This window comes from Schistocerca gregaria, chromosome 3 (assembly GCF_023897955.1).
Source record: "Schistocerca gregaria isolate iqSchGreg1 chromosome 3, iqSchGreg1.2, whole genome shotgun sequence".
Taxonomy (NCBI): domain Eukaryota; kingdom Metazoa; phylum Arthropoda; class Insecta; order Orthoptera; family Acrididae; genus Schistocerca; species Schistocerca gregaria.
The window spans coordinates 305910820-305930006 of NC_064922.1; the positions used below are offsets into that span (position 1 = coordinate 305910820).

A 19187-nucleotide genomic window follows, 5' to 3' on the forward strand; every position below is an offset into this window, starting at 1 on the left:
AAGTAAAACGTGTTTGTCATTTTTTAGCTTTCTTTGTATGTATTCATAATGATAGAAAAGTAACAAAATACTAAACTTGTAAGACTTTGTGAGTCAGAAAATTTGCCTTTGTATCTAGAATTTTATTAAATGTGCAAATAATATGGCTACTTACAATAGACTGCAGCTGAATGAGATATTATGACTGTTATAAGACTTTTGATAAGAAGGCACTTATTTCTTAATTTTTATTAAAGAAATGTTTATGAAAGAAACGGGATTTTTATAAAAATAAGATGTTTATATAATGAAGTGTTCGTAAAAACAGACTTGTTTGTGTAACAGTTATTTTGAAGTGTTCAAACATTTAATACTAGAAAACTTATTTTAAAACATGAAAACCAAAAGTAATGCATGTGCTTCTTCAGTTTCTCCCGGTGTATTTCTTGCTCGAACAGTCCACGGGTGTACTGCTGATCCATAGTGTCCAACAGGCACAATATTTCGGTGCTCAGACATGTCGCCATCATCACATGTGCTGAAGTACTGAGCTCCTGAGGTGTTTTCTCCGCGGTCCGTGTCCACGCGTCAGCGGTCACTGAGATGCTGGTGTCGGTGTCTGTGGTGGCATCAGTGTAATTGGGGAGGGGATTTAAGATGGGCGCCTGCCCTCAGCAGCTCAATTCGTCAGCACATCTGATAATGGGGACTTGTCTGATCACCGATATATTTTGCCCATTGGACACTATGGACCGGCAGTACAGCCTTGGAATGTTTCAGCAGAAAAGTAATACAGACTAAAATGAAGAATAATGAGAAAAACAAAAGCAGAAAAATGAAATGAAATATTTGAGGGTACAGATCGGTGGATGTAAAAGCATTTTGCATGCTTGAAACCATGGGAACTGGAAACACTGAACAAAAGTGTACAGACAAAAGCTATTTGACCATATGGGCTTTATGATGTAGTTATTTCTCACCATGTCTCTCAGTTTCACTTCCCTTCCTGTTATTGATTAGGATCAGAAAATATTTAGATTTTTTAGTTCTAGCTTGTTGTGATTAAGGGGCCACAGTTTGTATGTGATACCAATGTTTTAGACTGTTCTGTTTGTGCTCTAGGACTACAGTTTAGATAATATCACATTAACCTCTTGAATATGATGAAAATCTTTTGTTGATATATGTTTATTATCTGTCTATTCACACTCTCAGAAATATAACACCTGTAGCGACTATAATGTTTTATCTTGAATTTAATGAACAGTAACTGTTCAGAGCCTAGCCGTGAGCAGCTGCCACCAGCTTCAGCAGAGGATTTTGAGGCGCTTGAAGCCAACATACCTGTACAAGTGTTTCAAATAACATTCTTCAAACCAGAAATACAACTGCAGTTGGCGACTCATCCTCCCTTTGAGCCCTCTGTTATGCAGGCAAACAGGAAACGCAAGGTTAGCTCCATTCAACATAACATTAATGTCACTTATTTTTTCTTAATTCCTGAGCTGCTTGTAGAATGTAACCTGTTCCTTTGATGCATTTTGCTTACTGTGTGTTAACTGTAAATGTTTGAGTTGTGAATACAATGTTTTGTGAAACCTGGCCTTTTGTGCGTCTAGTCTGATGCTCTTGTTCTTTTAGAAAGCTGTCTGCTTGTTTTGTATGGTATGGAGAGACATAATATTATTGATTTCAGAGACGACAGACATTTGAAAATGACATATGACATAAAAAAAAAACCTTGGTGGTCCATGGTGAAAACATAGAAATGGTAGCACATATGAACTCAGTAATATGACATGATAACTAAGCATATGAACCATAATCTGGAAGTGATAAGTGCCATCTTCAGTTTACATTTTCTAATCCAAAAATTTGTGTTGTATTCCTAAATCAGTTCAGGCAAATGCAAGGAAGACTCATTTAACCATAGAATGGTGCATCTCTTTCCTATTTTTGTACAAAAGTGATAGAGGGAATCTATAGATAATGTCTTTTTTTTTAGGAATGTTATATTTTAGTACAGAAAAAAATATATATACAGTAAATTAAACAATGGAAATTCCAGGTATGGATATCAGCACTAAAAGAGAAGATTGCTACTCGCTCTGAAGATGACCTGTTGCACTGCAGACAGGCGCAACAAAAATACTGTTACTTAGTTAGCTTTTGGGCAAAGCCTTTTTCACTGAAAGAAAACAGGCACTTCACACAAGTAAGCACACCTCATGCACATGTGACCGTCATCTCCAGCAGCTTGCACCAGAATCCACTGTCATGTGGAAAAAAAGATGCAATCTGAATGTGATGGAGGAGCAGGATACAGGTGGGGGGTGTCTGGCAGAGCATGCAAGGACTCTGGATGGAGGCATGACAAGACTGCCACAAAGTGCACTGTTAGGAGGCTGTGAGGCAAGAAGTTGGGATGGGTGGGGGTATGGGAAGTGGAAAAGGAGAGGAACAAGAAAGGGCGAAGACAGACAGCCACATTGGCAGAAGGCAGCACACCACAGTGATCGTGAGAAGACATGAGGTGATAGGACAGAGAGGGTTCAAACTATCGAGTGGAAGGTGTGGGGCAGTAGGTTGCCATAGGTTGAGGCCAGAGTAATTTTGGGAGTGAAGATTGTGTTGTAACGATAACTCCCAGTTGTGCAGATCTGAGAAGCTTGTGTTCGAGGGGAGGATCCTCGTGACACGTATTGTTGAAGCAGCCATTGAAATCAAGTGTGTTATGTTCAGCTGCACATTGTGGTAAGGGTGGTCTGCTTTGCTCTAGCGCACAGTTTGATGACGGCCATTCGTCCTGGTGGACAATTGGTTTGTTATTATGCCAGTATAAAAGGGCGCGCAATGATTGCAGCGGAACTGGTATATGACATAGCTGCTTTCACAGGTGCCCCATCCTCTCACGGGGTAGGATAAGTCAGTGACACTACTGGAATAGGAAGTGCTGGGTGGGAGGATTGGGCAGATCTGGTACCTGGTTCTTCAACAGGGATATGATCTTTGGAAGGATGTCCCTCATTTCAGGTAATCAGAGCCTTGACGAAGGATGTGATTTAATTGTTCCAGTCTGGGGTGGTATTGTGCTACAAAGGGGACGCTCCTTTGTAGCTGGTCCTTTCAGCAGAAGAGAGAACAGCCACACACAATCTCAAAACAAATCCTGACCTAATCATCCTACCAGCAGACAAAGCTTTCACCACTGTCATTATGAGTCACAGTGACTACTTTGCAGAAGGCGACTGACAATTGTCTGACTTCTCCATTAATTAAATCTACCTGAGTGGCCCCCTCCCAGAAGTCCAACGTAATCTCCAATCCCTGTGTAAGGCCTTAAGCCCTACCGAGAACCTCTCCCCAGAATCCATGTCCCTCCTCACCCCAGTGGCACACCACACATCTACCTTCTACATGCTCCCCAAAATCTGCGAATCCAACAATCCTGGACTCTCCTCTGTTGATCATTATTGTGTCCCCCCACTAAAAGAATTTTGGCCCTCGTGACCAATACCTTGAACCAGTTGCCCGTAATCTAGCCTCCCACATCAAAAGATACCAACCAATTCCTTCACTGACTCTCCACCATCCCCACCACTTTACCTCTTGAATCGTTTCTGTCACTGTTGACGCTACCTTCCTATACACCAACATACCTCATACTCGTGGTCTTGCCACCATTGAACACTACTTTTTCCAACATCGTTCAGGCTCAAATATCATTACCTCATTCCGCATGCACCTTACTAACTTTATCCTAACTCACAACTACTTCACCTTTGAAGGGAAGGTATGCAAACAAATCTGTGGCACAGCCATGGGCACCCCCATTTCACCCTCTTGTGCCAACCTGTTTATGGGCCATCTAGAGGAGACCTTCCTTACCTCCCAAAACCCCAAATCCCTGATCTGGTTCAGGTTCATCGATTATATCTTCATAATCTGGACTCGGAGCCAAGATACAGTATCCTCAATTTTTTTCAACATCAGTACCTTCTGTACCGTGTGCTTCACCTGGTCTTTCTCAACCCAGTGTGCCACCTTCCTGGACGTTGACCCCTTCCTCTCTGATGGCTGGCGTAACACCTCTGTCTACATTTAACACACAACCATCAACAGTATTACGTTTCAATGCTGTCACCTGTTCCACACCAAAAAATTTCTCCCATATAGCCTGACCACCTGGGGATGACATATTTGCTGTGGCAAGAACTCCCTTGCCCAGTATGCTGAAGCCTTCAGCAAGGCCTTCACAGACAGGCACTATCCTCCTGACCTAGTCCGCAAACATATCTCCCATGCCATTTCCCCCATACACCCCACAGTCATCTCACTATCCCCAAGGGCCAGCTACAAAGAAGTGTCCCCTCCCATCACCCAATACCACCTCGGACTAACATGACTGAACCACATCCTTCATCAGGGGTTTCGTTAGCAGTCGTTATGCCCTCAAATGAGGAACGTCCTACCCAAGTTAATTCCCACTCTCCCTTAAGTAGTGTTCTGTCAAAAACCCAACCTTCACAACATGCTATTCCATCACTATGCCACTCGCAATCCCAACTCCTTGCTACAGGTATCATATCCCTGTGGAAGACCCAGTGGTCAAGTCTTGCTCAATCCACCCATCCAGCTCTCCCTATTCCAGTCCTGCCACAGGTTTATCCTACTCCATCAGAGGCCAGGCAATCTGAGAAAGCAACCATGTCATATACCAGCTCTGCTGCAATCATTGCACAGCCTTTTATATTGGTATGTTTACCAGCCCGCTGTCCACCAGGATGAATGCTCATTGTCAAACTGTGGGCAAGAGCAAAGTACACCACTCTTTAGCACAACATGCAGCTGAACATAACATGGTTGATTTCAATAGATGCTTCACAACCCAGGTCATCTGGAGTCTCTCCTCCACCACCAGATTTTCTGACCTGCGCAGATGGGAGCTATCCTTACAACACACCCTCCACTCCTGAAATTATCCCGGCCTCAGCCTACGGTAACCTAGTGGCCCACACCTTCCACCCAACAGTTTTCACTGTCTCTGTGCTGCCATCTTCTCCCTATTGATATCTCTTCACCCTTATTTAGTGTGGCCCTCTGCCAGTGTACCTGTCTCTCTTTCCCCCATCTTGCTTCTCTCCTTTACCGCACCCTGTCCCCCCCCCCCCCCCCCACATCCCCATCCACACCCACCCCCACCCCCACCCTCCCTCCCGGGTCCTTGCTCCACACGCTCTCAATGGTGTGCTTGGTGGCAGTCTTGCCATGCCTCCATCTAGTCCCTGCACTGTCTACCAGACAGCATTCTTCTCTCCCTCCACCTGTATCCTGCTATTCTTTCTTGTTCCCCACCATCTCCAGTCTTTTGCTTTTGTTCCATGTGACACTTGCATTCCAGTCCGAGCTGGCAGAGATATACCGGTCATGTGTGTGTGAGGTGTGCTTGTTTGTGTGAATGAATGTGTGTGTGTGTGTGTGTGTGTGTGTGTGTGTGTGTGTGTGTGTGTTTCCTTTTTTGAAGCAGTCTTTGGCTGAAAGCTAAGCTTGTCACAGTCTTCTCATTGAGTCTTTCTGCAACTTAACATGTTATCTTTATGGTGAGTAGCATTCTTTCCTTTTATTGTTAAACAGTAAAGTAATGATACTGAGTGACGGACAAAATTTTGCGTGACGGAAAAGGGATGGGGGATATTGTTTTGGGATCATTGTGCTAACTTTTATTAAACAAGCCAGCAATTGCTTTATGAGAAAATTATGAACTTGTAAAATAGCAGAACTGAACTTGTTAAGAAGGAAGTTTGTGCCAACAGTGGAAGGTAAGACAAAAGTAATTTTTAATATGATACCACACCAATGATTAGAAAACAGAAAAAAATGTGGCAGTCAGATGAAAAATATGAAGCTGTTACACTTGCCCTTGGCGTACTCACTGTATGGTTTTGCACTGCTAGAGCCCATCTACATTCCATCTCAGTTTGTCAGTGAGAGATTATACTAATAACCAGTAACCAAAATACTTTTTCTCAAAAACTGCATTGAAATTGGATGTCTTGAAGAGTAGCTTCATCTATTTGGTGGTGAAAAGGCGCATCAAATAATTAGTCATAATATATGTTCTGGTGATTATTATTTTACGTAAGCCTTTGTTGTAATCCGAACTCATTCAAAGAGACAGACAGTATTAGTTTGTTGTACCCACTGGCACTGCATTTTGCTCAGCTCCTTATAACATATTTATTTTCTATTGTTCAGAGTATGCAATGCTTTTTCTGTCAGCCTAGTTGTAGATTGCTACCCACAACTTTTTTTCTATGTTGCTGATTACTACCATATTGCCCATTCTCACTGACCATGTTTTTTTCTTGGATACACTCTTTAAACAGCACACTTGGGTTCATAAATGATCACCTAATTGCCTTTCCTTTGCTCTCATTTTTCTGCTTCTTTCTGTTCCTCTGTCTCCAAACCAATGTCCTTTCAACTTCTTTCCTCTTTTTCACTGCACCTTTTGCCTCTGACATTTGTATTCTCTCACATACCATTTAATTTCTTCTTGTTGTGCAGTTTTCTCTTCCCATGCTTGCCATACTATCACTAGAGAATACTTAGTGTATTTTAGTAACACTCTTAATTAAAATTTCTCACATTTATTTATTTTTCTGCTGCTGTCTGCATGTACCTGTTGGTCCAAAGCCTACAGCATTTCTACATTGTCGTCAGTTTTACTACTTAATTGTTTTGTTCTGTGTAGAGTGAGTCAAAGCCGTGTCATTCTTGCAATCGCTTAGTCTGAGAATGAATTTGCGTAAAAAATGTGAAGTGAAATAGATTGACACATTATGTACTTTCATTTGGTGAGAGACTGCTTTATACTAAGCTATAACTGGACAGTGGAGACATCATGAGGATATGAATTAATATTTCTGCCATTATGATCTTATTATTTTTGTTCTTATGTTGAGACACAAATATTTCTAAAATTTGGATTTTATTACAAAGAAGCAGAAGCTTCAAGTTTGTTGAAGCTTTTGTAGTTGCAGTTATAGTGTGATGAATATTCTTTACCTCTATCTGCGTATTGATCTGCCTAAGGATGGAAGATGTATGTAAATCTTCCTGTGATACAGAGCAAGAAGAGACACAAAGACCCTCATTTTGCATACGTGTCACAAAAAAACCACCATAGATTTCTTTCACTTACAGTAAATATTTTGTGTAATTGAGTTGCCGTGTAACTTTAAAAATTTGTTATTTGAATTTATTGTGTGACATAGCTGACACACATTACAGTGGAACAATAATAATGTTATTTGTAATTAAAGTGGTTCAAAGATTCTTTATATTTATTATGTCACATAGTTGACACACATTGCAATGGAACAATTTTAATGTTATTTGTAATTAAAGCAGCTCAAAGATGGTTAAGATTAATATTAATACAAAACTACCACATCTGTATACCCACATATAATGTCTCATCTGGTTTCCTTTGAATGAACATCACCTGGGAATACTTGCAATAGCCTTCGCAACAAATCCTCATAGAGTTGTGCCAGTATAATGACTTAAGAAGGATAGTTATCTCATACAATGTCGAAAGCAATTTCTGGAACACTGTGTCATATAAGCACTCCATCAGCTGTCTGTCAGAAGCATGATGAGTAGTGAGTGCAGGCAACTTGGCGTGCTATGTACACTAGCATATATAAGATCATCATGTTCCAGAGTTTGCATTTAATGTTACATCTCATAATTAGAGTTGTTAAGTCATTATATAGGCCCAACTTTGTGGAGAACATTATGAAAACTGTTGTCAATGTTACATGATGTGGAAAACAGTTTGTGACATAATAAATGTGTATCCGTGCAGCTTTGGTAGTTTTTAATAATAATAATAATAATAATAATAATAATAACCTCTGGAGCTCATGATGACTGGTGATTCTTTGTATGTTTTAGAGATCAGCACGAATACAACCATTGTGTCAGCTTGCACCAAATTCCTTACCTCAAGTAACTTTGGAATGTCAGTGCTTGGATGCAAAAATGGTGCGACCTATGTATCCTAAGCGGCTAGTGAAGACAACATGCCAACTACCGTCTCCGCCTCAGCACATGTTTGATATGTGCCATTCAATGTTTAATGTGAAGGTATGATTTTACAGATGCAACCTATAAAATAATAGCTCAAAGATATATCTATTAACTCTAAGGAGCTCCATATAAAGCAGCCAAAAATAAGGGGTAGAATGATTGTTCTTTGTCTTATATCCATAACTGAAAATTTGTATGACACTTGTAAGAGCCAGTAAATTGCAGATGATAGATAATGCTACTTATGTAGAACAAATGGTCCTATATGACATGTGAACAAAATTTCTAACATAAAAGTGTAGGGTGCTCAACAAACAAAAAAATCTGAGATTGTAAAATGCAAATTCTTGATCTAAGGTTGTGAAGTGTCAAAAGATTTTACTGGCTTAGTGCTACATACATACACATACACAAACAAACAAACAAATTGTTGCAGTCACTCTGTACCCAGATGTTTGAAGTGCCAGTGAGATGAAGTACTGTATTCAACATACCCAGGAATCTGTCCTGGATTTTCCATTGTTAGACACCCAGGAGTCCATGGTTCTTTATATGTCAAACGGATAAAGGTTTAGCTACCAATGAAGAATTATAAAGAAGTGCTTTTGTAAGCCTAGGACAAGTTAGAAGTTTGAGCTACTGCTGTAGAATACATACAAACTATTCCTTAAATGCCAATTTTACCTTCAGAAAAATATTGTGCTGTGTTTGTATTTCATATCAATGCACACTTCACTGCAGAGTGAGAAAATACATTCTGAAAGCTGGGCAATATTCATAAAATATAAAATAAGGAGAAGGCAATCACTCATTTGTAGTGGACTGATGTGTGGCACGTAGATACATGTATCAGAATACAGCAGTCCCCCTAAACTTTTAGCTCTTGCTCTTTTGCTGGAATAAGTAGACACATTCATACAAACAACCACATACACCCAAATGCACACTCCTGCAGCCACTGATTTTAGTTTTACTTTTTGGGTACTTCCCTATTTTTTATTGATCTTTTCAGTGGGAAGATGTTCAAGCAGTTGTTGGTCTGCATTGGTAACAATAGCATAAACCTTCCTCTTGCAACAAGCATAGGTTATTTTTCTTTCTCCAGCTATTTTAATTTTTTTCTCTCTCTTCCTTCCAGTGGTCAGTGTTTGCTGTCTTTATTCCCATTTTCTACTACACCCTATCTATCACTGAGATGGGAAGCATTGACTACTAAAATTACCTCTATAATGTTCCACTCTTGTTGCCTATTCTCCTTGTTCAAAGATATGTTTATTGGCACTTTGTAAGAAGATTTGTGTGTAGTCAGTGTATGTATCTATTGTTGAAATGATGTGACACAGTGTGTGGTTCCTTTTCCTGTTTATATTGAAATAGTGTGTGCAACATCTATATCTAAATCCATTTTCAGCAAGCTACTGAGTTGTGCATGGCAGAGGGTATGTCCATTGTACCAGTTATTAGAGCTTTTTCCATTTCCATTAATGTATGGAAGTCTGCCCCGGTAGCTGAATGGTCAGCGTGATGGATTGTCAATCGTCTGGGCCCGGGTTCGATTTCCGGCTGGGTCGGGGAATTTTCTCCGCCTAGGGACGGGGTGTTGTGCTGTCCTCATCACCATCCTCTCATCTTCATCGACTGCAGGTTGCCGAAGTGGCATCAAATTGAAAGACCAGCATCCAGCGAGTGGTCTGCCCGACAGGGGGCCCTAGCCATACGATTAAATAAATAAATGTATGGAGCATGGGAAGAATGACTATTTAAATGCCTCTGTGCATGCTGCAATTAATCTGCTCTTGTCCTCATGATTACTATGGGAGCAATATATAGGGGTTTGTAGTATAAAGCTTATTGTTGAGACTTTGCAGGTAAGCTTTCTCGAAATAGTTTGTGTCTATCATCAAGTGTCAGTCAGGTCAGTTTCCTCAGCATTGCTGTTGGGCTCTCCCATGCGTCAAACAAACCTGTGACCATGTGTGCTACCTTTTTCGCAGTATCTGCTGTTAGTCGGATTTGGTAAAGATCCCACACACTTGAGAAATATTCTAGGATGTGAAGCATGGGTTATTTGTAACCCACCTCCATTGTAGACTGGTTGCAATCCCCTAGCATTCTACCGATAAAGTAAAGGCTGCCACTTGCTTTACCGATGACTGAACCATGTGGTCGTTCCATTTCATTTCCCTACAAAGTATAAACAACCAGGTATTTGTATGAGTTTGCCAATTCCAACTGCAACTTATTGCTATTTTAGTCCTAGGTTGCTATATTCTTTTCATTTTAGTAATTGCACAATTGCACATTATTGAACATTTCAAATAAGTTGCTAATATTTGTGCCACTTTGAAATCTTACCAATATTTGACTGAATATTTGTGCATTGTAGTTTTATACAAACAAAACACACAAACACACACACACACACACACACACACACACACACACACACACACACACGCGGAGAGAGAGAGGATGGCAGAGGTGCAGAATAAGACTGGCTTAGCCTCGTGTGAAGATAGATAGTGCTGCCACATTGTCATATCATCTGCACACACTACACAAAACAGAGAAAATACTATTGCATCAGTAACTTGAAATAGCATACAAGATTAATAAATATTATTTACATAAATTATAGCAGTGTATTAATTACCACTATTATTTGACAATGAGCCTCACCTGTTTTCCCGGGATGGAAGATTGCACAGAGTCTGGTAAATTTTTTTGTGACACTACATTATGTGTGTACCATCATGGAATTTCATTGTTGCAACTCTTGTCTGTGTTGGTAAGTACTTTCCTGTGGATTATCTGTGGGCTTTTTACATGCTTTCCAGCTTCCTCTTTTCTCGATTTCAGTCTTCTGTTTCATATGGTATGTTTTAGATTGTAAGTTGTTAATTATGTACTATACCAGTTTGCTCTAATGTAGCATTCACTGTGTTAGGATGCATACTGTTGACTACTTGTAGCTGTGTGTTCAGAATTTGCCTGTTTGGAATATCTTTATTTCTGTACAGTTACTTCATTTTTATATTTTAGTATGGTTGACAACTTGCTTCCCTATCTGTCTAAAGATAACTACTGTATCCTATGTTCAGATTAGTTTAGAATTAAGTCTGTCTGCAAGCACACTTTTGTCAAATGTTTCAAAAACCAAGACCAGATTCATTGCATATTATATTTTTTTCATTAAGAAGATTTATTTGAATGTCAAATTTGTGGTGTGAATGTGAATGGTGACTGTAATATTTCTTTATACTGACTCTGCTGTCCATGGATTTCGGTCCATTGATTTAGCACTTGTGTAGCTAAGATGTGTACTGTGCCAGGACAACTTGATACAGAGTATAAAATCTTATGGAAAAATGTAAAAATATTAAACAGTTATTGATTTCTTGGGGCCCACATTGAGACTGTGAACTTTGATGGTACAGTGTTTTACTCCAGCAAGTTACCTCTACTGAAGAAATCAGTGCTTGGTTCTGCTGCTAAGACACAAATAAAAGTAAAAGTGACAACAGAACCCTTGTCTTCAGAGCTGTTGCTTTCTTTCTCAGAGAGGAGAACACACATGTAAAAAAAGGTTTTACTTATGCAAGCTCTTGGAGTCAGAGCCAGTGGCTTCTTCTCCTGGCAGAAGTGTTGAAGGGAAAGGAAGAGGAGTGAAGACTAAGAAACTAGAGAGATTTATGAGAAGGGGTGTGCTTTGGAAAAGTCACCGAGAAGCCCTGGCCAGGGAAGTTTTAGTGGACGGGATAAGGAAAGACTGATTCTCTCTCTCTCTCTCTCTCTCTCTCTCTCTCTCTCTCTCTCTCTCTCTCTCTCTGCCAAGACAAAACACAGTAAGTGCAAACAACAGCCCCTATCACGTGGGGAGTGGGAATCAGAATGTTTAACAAACTTCCAAAGGGAGGCTGCTTTGATGTATCTTTAAGGTATATCTTATTAGTAAGAGATTTTATAGGAAGGAAGATATATTTGCGTATAATGTCCCTTAGACATTGAGTTCATTAATGGTGGAGCACAGACATCAATTGTTATTTAAGGATGGAGAAGGAAATCGACCATGCCCTTTCAGAGGAACCATCCTGGTATATGGCTGGAGTGATTTAAAAGCATTAAAAAATTACTCTCGAGAGGTATAGGTTACTTTCTTTTGCACCATATTACTTATAAATAATAGTGACATATTGAGATTTTATAACCATCCCAGAAAATTATGACATGAATTGTAACACAGTCCAAAACAAATCTTATATTTGGTCTGTGCAGAATAAATAAATAGATTGTGTTTGTTGGTTGCAACAATCTAATCTTTTTTTTCATTCAAAATATGACATGTAAAAAAATAGATTGACCGTTCTGCTCTCTTCCAGTTTGTGGGCATTGCCAGCTCTTTGATTTTGGATGCCAGTTGTAAGCGAACTACAGTTCTGCTACCAAGCAATTTATCATTCAGTCACCGGAGCATTGTCCTTCCACAGTACTGGGTTGACCCAGCTATACCTCATATAGAGCAAACTGTAGAAACAGGCAAGTAGTAGCCATGATATTCTTTCAGTAAAAATGTGTGTGTGTGTGTGTGTTTTATAAATGTTATTTAGTGGTATTGATTCGGTAATTTAAGTGTAGTATTCATCTAACTGACAAATTTGCATAGGTAGGTCACAGATTTTTGTAAAACTGTATTATATTAATAAAGTAACTTCCACAGAGATAATTAAACAAACAAACAATGTACATTTGTGATATGTTGAACTGTTATGCTGGACCTAGATTCACACTCATATTTCTACCTTTCAGGGGAACTGCGATATCAGTTGTACTTTCTGTGCAAAGGTCAAGGATCTGGTTTCAAATTTGGTTACTGACCACAATTTTAGCTTTTCCTTGATGTTAATTTCAGTGTATACTGTGCTAAAGAAACATTTGTCATTCCTTGGTCTGCTTCACAAAATCTATTAACTTGGGTCAAGTTAAACAGCAACATGCACTCATGAGGAGGTGAATAAGAGATAACTGGAGAGATAGTTCTTGTGGTGCCATGGTGAATGCAACAGTTCCACCTGTCCTTTGAATGGGATAACATGAGATCTTGTGCTGATCTTTTCAATAATAATCAAATCACAGAAATGACTAAATGCATGATATCAGTTAATTTGTTTGTGGCAAGATCATGGATGCCTAATACACAGGATTCTGTGCAGGCTCGGTGCTTTTCACATATCGCCATATTATGGATATACCAGGAGCATCTTGTGGAATACTGCCACAATAAGTCAATTGCTGTGCCCAGCAATATGTTGATAATTGGGTCACTGTTGACTAGCATGGATTGCAACAGCTCAGGTGAGCCATGTTATAACAAATGACTTCCCTGTTTAACACTAAAGATCTATTGGTGAGCAGCCATACCCTTCAAAACCAGAACAGAACTTCTTGTTATGCAGTGTAAATGACCCTACCCAGTATGCACCATGCCTCACAGTATGTCATGGGACATGTAGATTAGCATGGAAAAAGGTTGTCTGGTTTGATGAATCATGTGGACATTTTTGTATCTGCTGCTGGCAGGATACAACTAAGTTGGAATCCACATCTGGCATGTGTGCCACCACCTACAGCTTTCAGTTGGGGCAAGTGTTGGCAATAATATAGTATGGGGGATATTCATATGGGGCAGAATGAGCCCCATGATAACATAAGCTCATCACCTTTCACTGGTTAGTGATACAAGAATGTACAGGATGATGGTGTGTAATTGTTTCCTCACTTATTGGAGCCTGCACACAACCTGTACATTCACCAAGACAGTGTACTACTTCTTAGTTCCCCAAATGTGTCAAAATTTATTTGAAGAACACTCCATGATTATGAGGTTACTTACATACGTTGGGCACATCCAGAGTGGCATTTCATTGAAACCAGTTCCTCAAATTTTGTGGATTACACATGACAGTTTTAAAAGCAGTGGATCAGGATGGCTCTCAGATATAATTCAAATTTCGTAGTCCAGCCTTGTGCAGTTTACAGTACCTTATTCTTTGTTTGAGCTTTGAGTTATAATGTTTCTTGTCCAATCCATTTCTTATGCTGGTAGCTCTTAAAATTACAAATTGTTCATTTATGAAATGACTGACGAAATGTTTTTGATTTCTTCCATACATACTGCATGTGTAAACAAGACTAATTTTTAGCATGCTTCATGTGTATTATTCATTTTTTAGAGAATATTGTTTTTCACTGTTCACTGTGTACCTTCATGATTAAGCCTTGTGGTTTTGGTTTCAGAAATTGTAACTGTGACGTGCACTAAGGCAAAAATGCTTGTTATTGAGTGTATTGTTCTGTCGGTCTTCAATGCTTCACATACTAGTAATATTATCAATACAACAACACTACTGCAGGATGCCAGAAAGGAAATGAGTAAGTGCATTACAGTATTGCATTGTTAGAAGATCCCGTCTTAGTCAAAGATGAGTTCACTGTTGTTGTTCAAGATATTTTAAGACACAGAAAGTTTATAATCTGTTATCCCTACACCATTGTAATTAATTTATATCTGTTTGTTCCAGAACTGACCAGTATAACTCTATTTTCTACAACTTTTGGTACCCAATGTTAAAGAGAGGAGGTCACAAAACTTGAGATTTATTTTACCATATTTAAATCAGTCACTCTGGATTCTATTTATATTACACATTAAATTACTATATTAGTTTCTTGTAGAAAAGATAAATACATGCTAAGAAAGAAAAATGGTGGTGGTGGTGGTTGGGGGGGGGGGGGGGGGGGGGCGAGTTTGCACCATTAAGGAATTATACCAATAGGACAGAAATGGGTAGATGTGACATACTTGTACAGACAAACAAATGTTTACAATTTCAGAAAAATTGGATGGTTTATTAAAGAAAAAGAGCTTTACAAATTGGGCAAGCTAGTAACATGTTTTGTCCACTTCTGGCCCATATGCAAGCAGTTATTCGGACTGACAATGATTGATAGAGTTGTTGGCTGTCCTCCTGAGCGATACTGTGTGTTCGATCTTCAAAATTCCAAGATGGTGGAGGACCCTGCCCATAATGCTCGAAATATTCTCACTTTGGGAGAGATCCACTGACCTTGCTGGCTATGGTAGAATTTTACTAGCACAGTCAGCAACAGTCAGGTTGGTATCCCACTGCTGTCTGGGGCATCTCCAGGAACATCTTCACTGGTCATCGGGGCTCAGTTTGAAGCAGTACTCATCAGTCAAGACAATTCTACTCCAGTCAATGAGATTCCAGGCCGAAGAGTTACCCCAGACAGTGGTGGGATACCAACTGATTGTCACTCACCATTTGGCCCGACAGCCTGGAGTGATGGTCTGGAGTACCATTTCTTTCCATAGCAGGACCCCTCTGGTTACCATCTGCAGTACTCTTACAGCACAATGGTGTGTTAATGATATTCTATGCCCTATTTTGTTGCCTTTCATGGCAAACCATCTTGGGCTTAGATTTCAGCAAGGTAATGTCTGCCTGCACATGATGAGAATTTCTACTGCATGTCTTCACGCTTGCCAGAACATACCTTGGCCAGCAAGGTTGCCAGATCTCTCCCCATTGAGAACGTCTGGAGCATTATGGGCAGAGCCCTCCAGTCATCTTGAGATTTTGTCAATATAATGTGCCAGTTGGACAGAATTAGACACAATATCCCTCAAGAGGATATCCAACAACTCTATCAATCATTGCTAAGTCGAAAACTGCTTGCATAAGGACCAGATGTGAACCAACGTGTTACTGACTTGCTCAATTTGTGAAGCTGTTTCTGTTGAATAAATCATCCAATTTTTCTGAAACTGTAATCCTCCAATTTTTCTGAAACTGTAGTCATTTGTTTGTCTGTACATGTACATCAGATGAACCAATTTCAGTCCCATTTGGATGATTCCTTTGTGGTGCATCTTAGTGTGTAATATAAGGTGTGCACTCAGCGTTTGATGTTTACATCTGTGTGCCAAGCCTAGATGTAATACAGCTTAACGGCCATCTGTGATAGTGTACTACTACAACCTGAAACAGTAAAATGAGTGCAAGTTAATTATCAAATGTGCTCACTTGTACAGAACAGGAATTTTCTTACACAGTAGCAAAAATAGTAACAGAGAGAGTTAAATGACTGCATGGGAATAAATTTAAGCACAAGTGGAAGACCACATATTTTTATTAGGAAGAAGGTGAGAGCATAGTGACCAGGAGTTAATCATATGAGGAAAGTATAGTGACTGATTAATGCTAATTGCATAGAAAAACAAGTCAGTCAAAGAAAAAACTGAACACAGGTTTGTAGGTTTGTGAAGACATTGTTGCGAAATATTCTTAGCATGTTTTTTGTCATGCTTTGGCAGATCTCTTATCGCACAATACATGGGAGGGAGGGAGAATTCACACAAACGTTGTGTGGTCAGCAGATCTGCTTATTCCACCGATTCCTGCAGCTGAAAGTCAGACAAGAAATTAGCATTTTTTGGTGATCGTTAATTGTTCATAGAATAGACCAATCAAAGTTTTCTGCCTAACTGCAGTGTCACAGACAAAGCAAACAACAATTTAAAAAAAATACCTTGGAGGAGAGAAGAAGAATTATTGGACAATATCAGGAGGAGGTAGACAGGATATATGGGAAGGCAGCAGAATACAACTGAAGAATTTGGTTTTATTTGATAACAGATTGGCAGAAAAAAATGCTTGTAACCAAGTTCTCAGTTGCCATAGCAGGAGGAACTGACACTGAGAGAACTATGGATGAAGGGGTCTAAGGTTTGTTTGTGGGTGGAATTATTCAGTAGTCTTTAAGTCATGGATATTGGGGAGTAGCAGTGCAGATCAGGTATAGTTAACCTTTTTTTTTTTACCTAGCACCCACTTTTGTTTCACTAGCAGTGCAGATCAGGTATAGTTAACCTTTTTTTTACCCAGCACACACTTTTGTTTCACTGTTGAGTAATAACATTTTCGAACCATCAACCTTTTCCGCAGTAATGGTGATTTATGAAGAAGAGAAGTAACACTATAACATTTATAAATCTGAGGTACAACCAATTAAATTGTATAATAATAATAATTACTTACCAAATAATCATGTAAACATTGTATGAAAACCTAATGAAAATAATTTTGTAAACACTGTGCTGCCTACTGCCCACTGTGATACCAGGTTGACTATCACTGGTGTAGATGTTGGTCATATCAGGGGTTATTAACAGTTTGGGAGCAGAAAAGGAGATAAGAGAGAGACATCTATATTAGAAGTGGTTATCATTTCTATACTTCAGTGAGATTTTTGGACAATAGATATCAGGTATTGAACAGCTGATTCTGAGTTTCCTTAGGATTTTTTTAGACCGCAACAACAGAAGAACTGAGACTGTTTGTTTCATCTTACTTCTGAAGTGGGTGAAAGATGAAAGCATATGATTTAGGTAGAGTAAAAAACTTTTGTATGAGATCTTGTGGACAATATTTGTCAACTTATTTTGCGGACTTACGGGATTCGTGGTAATTGGTCACAGTGTGTGCTGGTCTTAAAGCTTACAGAGAACTGCTGTAGACCCTTCTTCTTGTAACGACCCACCTTCCACTCAGTCACATTCCTTACTGGTAGACCTCATGAGTGTTGAGATTGTAGTGGCCAGTGTATTTAAAGAAACAATAATTAACTTATTTCTAAGGACTACCTCTGTAAATGGACAGTTATCATCACTGACTATGGTGCAGAAGGACCTGGACTTGATTCATAGTACTGAGATATTACTAAGCTAGTAAGTTTGGAATGGGTCACCCAGTACCACCTCAGATTCTTTTCTGATGTAGTGAGGTTTGAAACGGCACCCAATCAGCCTTGTGAGGCCAGACGAGGAGCTGCTTGGGTTCATCGACTGGCAACAACACCTGGAGGGTTTGGTGACATGCTAATCACTTGTCCCTCAATCAAAGATCCCTCTTTGTACTGACTTGTATGTATCAATCAGCTTGCCAGAACAGGCCTAAGGTCTAATCTGTAAGTGGCGTTTATGTTTACTAATTTTTAATCTGTTTATGGTTATGTGTAGGGGGTATTCTAAAACCATAGGATTTTCTCCTTTCAAAACAACCTTATTAGCTTCAAACTGCATTTTATTAAACATAATTCATTTGTCCATTCAGTGAATTCAATGTTTAAGCATTTTTCATATGATAGCAGCCAACTTGTCCTCCCTTCCCTCTCCGGAAAAAAAAAAAAAATTACTTTTGAAACTGTGCTTTCAAAGCATAGTGTGTTTCCATAAGTTGCTTTCAGCTGTTTCTGTGGTGTTTTTCATGAGCAAGAATCAAAATTTCACAGTCACACATTGTGCACTTATACCCACCCTCATTAAAAGCTAGGAGAAATAAAAACAACAACAATGAAAAAGATTCACTGTAGGCAGAAAAATTCTTCCCTGACTACACGACAGACAGCACTTCTATTGCTAAGAGCTGCATAACACACCCATGGTGAAAAAGTGCATACTACGAAACCTCTGCTAAGTGCAGCACTGTTCTGGAAACGTTTAGTTATCTCTTCATGTTGTTATCTATAAATAAACCAGGATCGTCGTGAAACACATAAATCAGTATGAATGTTTCCAATAATAAACATTACGTGGCTCTGCAGATTTCTTATATCAAAATTTGATTCTTTAATAATCCCTCCAGTTTTATCAGTGGAATTCATGGACACATTGCACACAATTTTAGTACATTTATTTTTAAACCTAAATAGATTAGATTCTTTACTCCTGCAAATCTTTTGTTTTTATGTATTTGATTAAATATTTAAGTTATTTTATCAGCACTTTTATTAAGTAATTTGTTACAGGACTGAGCAACTCTGGTTTACATGGTCCATAGAACCCGAGAAAATAAATAAATAATAAATAGATAGAAAGAGTTGATGAGCTGCTGAACATATTGTAACTAAATAACTATGAGGGAGATTTTTGTTTGTTTCTAGAATATTTAATTCAGCTGTACAGGATTGTGTTAATAGTGATTTTATAGTCAGCATGTTGTTATTGGTTTATTCCTTGCGATTGTGAGAGA

General features: G+C 39.1%; 1 protein-coding gene across 2 annotated transcripts in view; it reads left to right on the forward strand.

Moving 5' to 3' along the window:
• Window positions 1-19187, forward strand: part of LOC126354204 (intermembrane lipid transfer protein VPS13B) — a 192381-nt gene that overhangs the window by 113016 nt on the left and 60178 nt on the right. For both annotated transcript variants that reach the window (XM_050003660.1, XM_050003661.1), the window contains exons 13-16: window positions 1258-1430; window positions 7942-8133; window positions 12456-12612; window positions 14371-14505. In XM_050003660.1, the coding sequence (XP_049859617.1) occupies window positions 1258-1430; window positions 7942-8133; window positions 12456-12612; window positions 14371-14505 (657 nt within the window). The remainder of the gene's footprint in view (window positions 1-1257; window positions 1431-7941; window positions 8134-12455; window positions 12613-14370; window positions 14506-19187) is intronic.